Consider the following 3660-nt stretch of genomic DNA (forward strand, 5'->3'; position numbering starts at 1 on the left):
ACACACACCACACACGCACCCCCCCCCCACCCCCCACACACACCCACACACCAGACACACACCAGACACATAAATAAAATGCAAAAGAAAAGAAATGAAAAAGTCGAAACAAGGAGGGGGCATCATTCAGCAAAACTTCTCAAGTTTGTGGTCGATAAAATTGAAAAAGAAATGCAGACGCGCACACAGACACAGACACACACACCCCACACCCACACACACACACACACACATATCGCACACGCGCACACAAACACACACACACACACCCCACAACCACCCACCCACACACACACACATCGCACACACGCACACAAACACACACACCCCACAAACACACACATACTCACACACACAGACACACACACCCCACAAACACACACATGCTCACACACACACACATGCACCACACACGCACACACCCCCTACCCCCACACACACCCACACACCAGACACACACACACATAAAAAAAATGCACATACAAAGAAATGGAAAAGTCGAAATAAAGAGGGGCATCATTCAGCAAAATTTCTCAAGTTTGTGGCCGATAAAATTGAAAAAGAAATGTAGTAGCTGATTAGAACATATAAAAATATATTCCTGAACATCATGATCTCAACAGAAACCTGCTACACTAGATGATGATTTTTAGAGAGCTTGATCTAGGAACTGAATAATATTAATCACAAAATTATTGCCCTAATACAATTCCACAAATAAAACGTACTAGGAAATGATGCATCCTTCTTGGCTTCAATAATAACACTGAGTTTAAAAGAGCAGCAATAATAAAGCTCTTCTTGATGCCCACAGGCACACTTCCCCTAAAGCATTAAATAGCAACCAACAAGTAATACAACTTTAAACTCAATAAAATTCCAAAGCATTACTGCAATATTTCATCTGACAGGACCGATCACATGTCGGAATAACACATAGCATACTCAGTAAATATCAAAATTCTTACAATCAGAAAAACAAAGCAATTAAAATAATACATTACATCAAACTGAAAAATAGCAAATGCACCAAACTAATACACATCTATGCATGCACTAAAAAATGTTACAAAGGACATAAATAGACCACAAAGACACACAATACCCGTAATGAGCATAAACTATTGCGAAACTATGGTGACATCCTGCATGAGAAAAAAAGTGGTGTAGATAGAAATGAAGACTTAGAAATTGAAGGAGAAAGGCAAATGTTACAAGACGCAGATGGCATTCGTTGGCGCAAAAGATAAAAGTACCACCTCACCTCTTCCATGATCAAAATGGAAGTAAAACATGTTCTACAGTGACACACACATACAGACACACACACACACACCCCACACCCACACTCACACACACACACGCTCGCACACACATCGCAGACGCGCACACACACCCACACTCACACACACACACGCTCGCACACACATCGCAGACGCGCACACAAACACACACACACACACCCCACACCCACACACACACACACACACATACACACACATCGCACACAAACACACACCCCCCCCACACACACATCGCACACACGCACTCAAACACACACACACAGACACACACCACAAACACACACATACTCACACACACACACACAGACACACACCACAAACACACACATACTCACACACACACACACACACACACACACCCCACAAACACACATATACTCACACACACACACACACACACCCCCCACAAACACACACATACTCACACACACACCCCACAAACACACACACACTCTCACACACACACACACACCACACACGCACACACCCACCACCCCCCACACACACCCACACACCAGACACACACACACACACGCACAGACACACACCCCACACACACACACGTGCATACACACACATAAAAAGAAAGACGCACACACAAGTAAATAGAAAAGCCGGAACAAGGAGGGGGTATCATTCAACAAAACTTCTCATGTTTGTGGTCGATAAAATTGAAAAAGAAATGCAGTAGCGATTAGAACATATAAAAATATATTTTTTGATATCACGATCTCAATAAAACCTACTACATGCGATCATGATTTTCAAAGAGGTTGGTCCAGAAACTGGATAATATTAATCACAAAATCATTGCCCCAATAAAATTACATATAAAACACATTGGGAAATGTTGGAACCTTATTTGCTCCAATAATAGCACTGGGTTCAAAAGAGCAGTAATAGTTAAGGTCTTCTTGATGCCCATAGGCAGGCTTTCCCCAAAGCATCGACACACGCACACACACACACCCCACAAACACACACATGCACACACACCCCACAAACACACACATACTCACACACACACATTAAAATGATACATCACATCAAACTGAAAAACAGCAAGTGCACCAAACTAATGCATTGTCCACTAAGCTAAAGTGGTTTTCATTAAGAAGCTCATCAACCACTAGATTAAACATTGAATAGGGCACACTTAACAATAGTTTAGTGGAACCTGAAAAACACAAGACATATCACCCACTGTAGAAGCTAGTCCTGTTCATGGCGATGTTTCCTACTCTTCTTCTCAGACCGTTTCTTGCCCCTACCCACTTGCGAATCATCTAAAGCACTGACGTCAGAGTCAGAGCCTGAATATGCCTTCCTGCTCCTCCTTTTATGCCGTAGATTAGCAAAATCATCAGAAGAATCATCACAGACTGCTATTACCAGGAAGGAAATCAAAATGGCTAAATGCACCAAAGTCAGGAAACTACAATTGGCTAAATGCACCAAAGTCAGGGTTCAAAACTACAATATTGTGTAGTGGTCGCTGGCAACCAATTCAAGAATTGATTAGCAGATCATAACCACCCATGACACTTATCAGATTTTATAAATCCTCCACTCATTTTCTCTCACTATATCCCCTATAGTAAAATAAATCAATCCAAAATCAATCTTCCTAACGAGATATATTGAAAGGAAAAAAGAAAAGGGACAATGCATTCTCCCTTGTCCTGTCATTGCTCTTCATTTCAATAAATACTCATTCATATCAGGTAAACAAAAATGAGAATACATATCTATGCATACACAAAAAAAATATTACAAATGACATAAATAGACCACAAAGACACAAATACCCGTAATGAGCATAAAATATTGCGAAACTATGGTGACATTCTGCATGAGAAAAAGGGTGGTGTAGATAGAAATGAAGACTTAGAAATTGAAGGAGAAAGGCAAATGTTACAAGACGCAGATGGCATTCGTTGGCGCAATAGATAAAAGTACCACCTCACCTCTTCCATGTTCAAAATGGAAGTAAAACATGTTCTACAGTGGCACACACACACACACACCCCACACCCACACTCACACACACACACGCTCGCACACACATCGCAGACGCGCACACAAACACACACACACACATCGCACACACACACAGACACACACCACAGACACACACATACTCACACACACACACACACACCCCCCACAAACACACACATACTCACACACACACACACACCACACACGCACACACCCACCACCCCCCACACACACCCACACACCAGACACACACACAAATAAAAAAAATGCACATACAAAGAAATGAAAAATTCGGAACAAGGAGGGGGCATCATTAAGTAAAATTTCTCAAGTTTGTGGTCGATAAAATTGAAAA

The 3660-nt window shown here is 41.8% G+C and overlaps 1 protein-coding gene across 1 annotated transcript in view; it reads right to left on the minus strand.

Moving 5' to 3' along the window:
* The window catches only part of LOC110012930, an 8831-nt gene that overhangs the window by 2946 nt on the left and 2225 nt on the right, over positions 1-3660 (minus strand). The window contains exon 3 of the mRNA XM_020698066.1: positions 2546-2689. Within this exon, the coding sequence (XP_020553725.1) occupies positions 2546-2689 (144 nt within the window). The remainder of the gene's footprint in view (positions 1-2545; positions 2690-3660) is intronic.

The sequence above is a fragment of the Sesamum indicum genome, linkage group LG11 (assembly GCF_000512975.1).
Source record: "Sesamum indicum cultivar Zhongzhi No. 13 linkage group LG11, S_indicum_v1.0, whole genome shotgun sequence".
Taxonomy (NCBI): Eukaryota; Viridiplantae; Streptophyta; class Magnoliopsida; order Lamiales; family Pedaliaceae; genus Sesamum; species Sesamum indicum.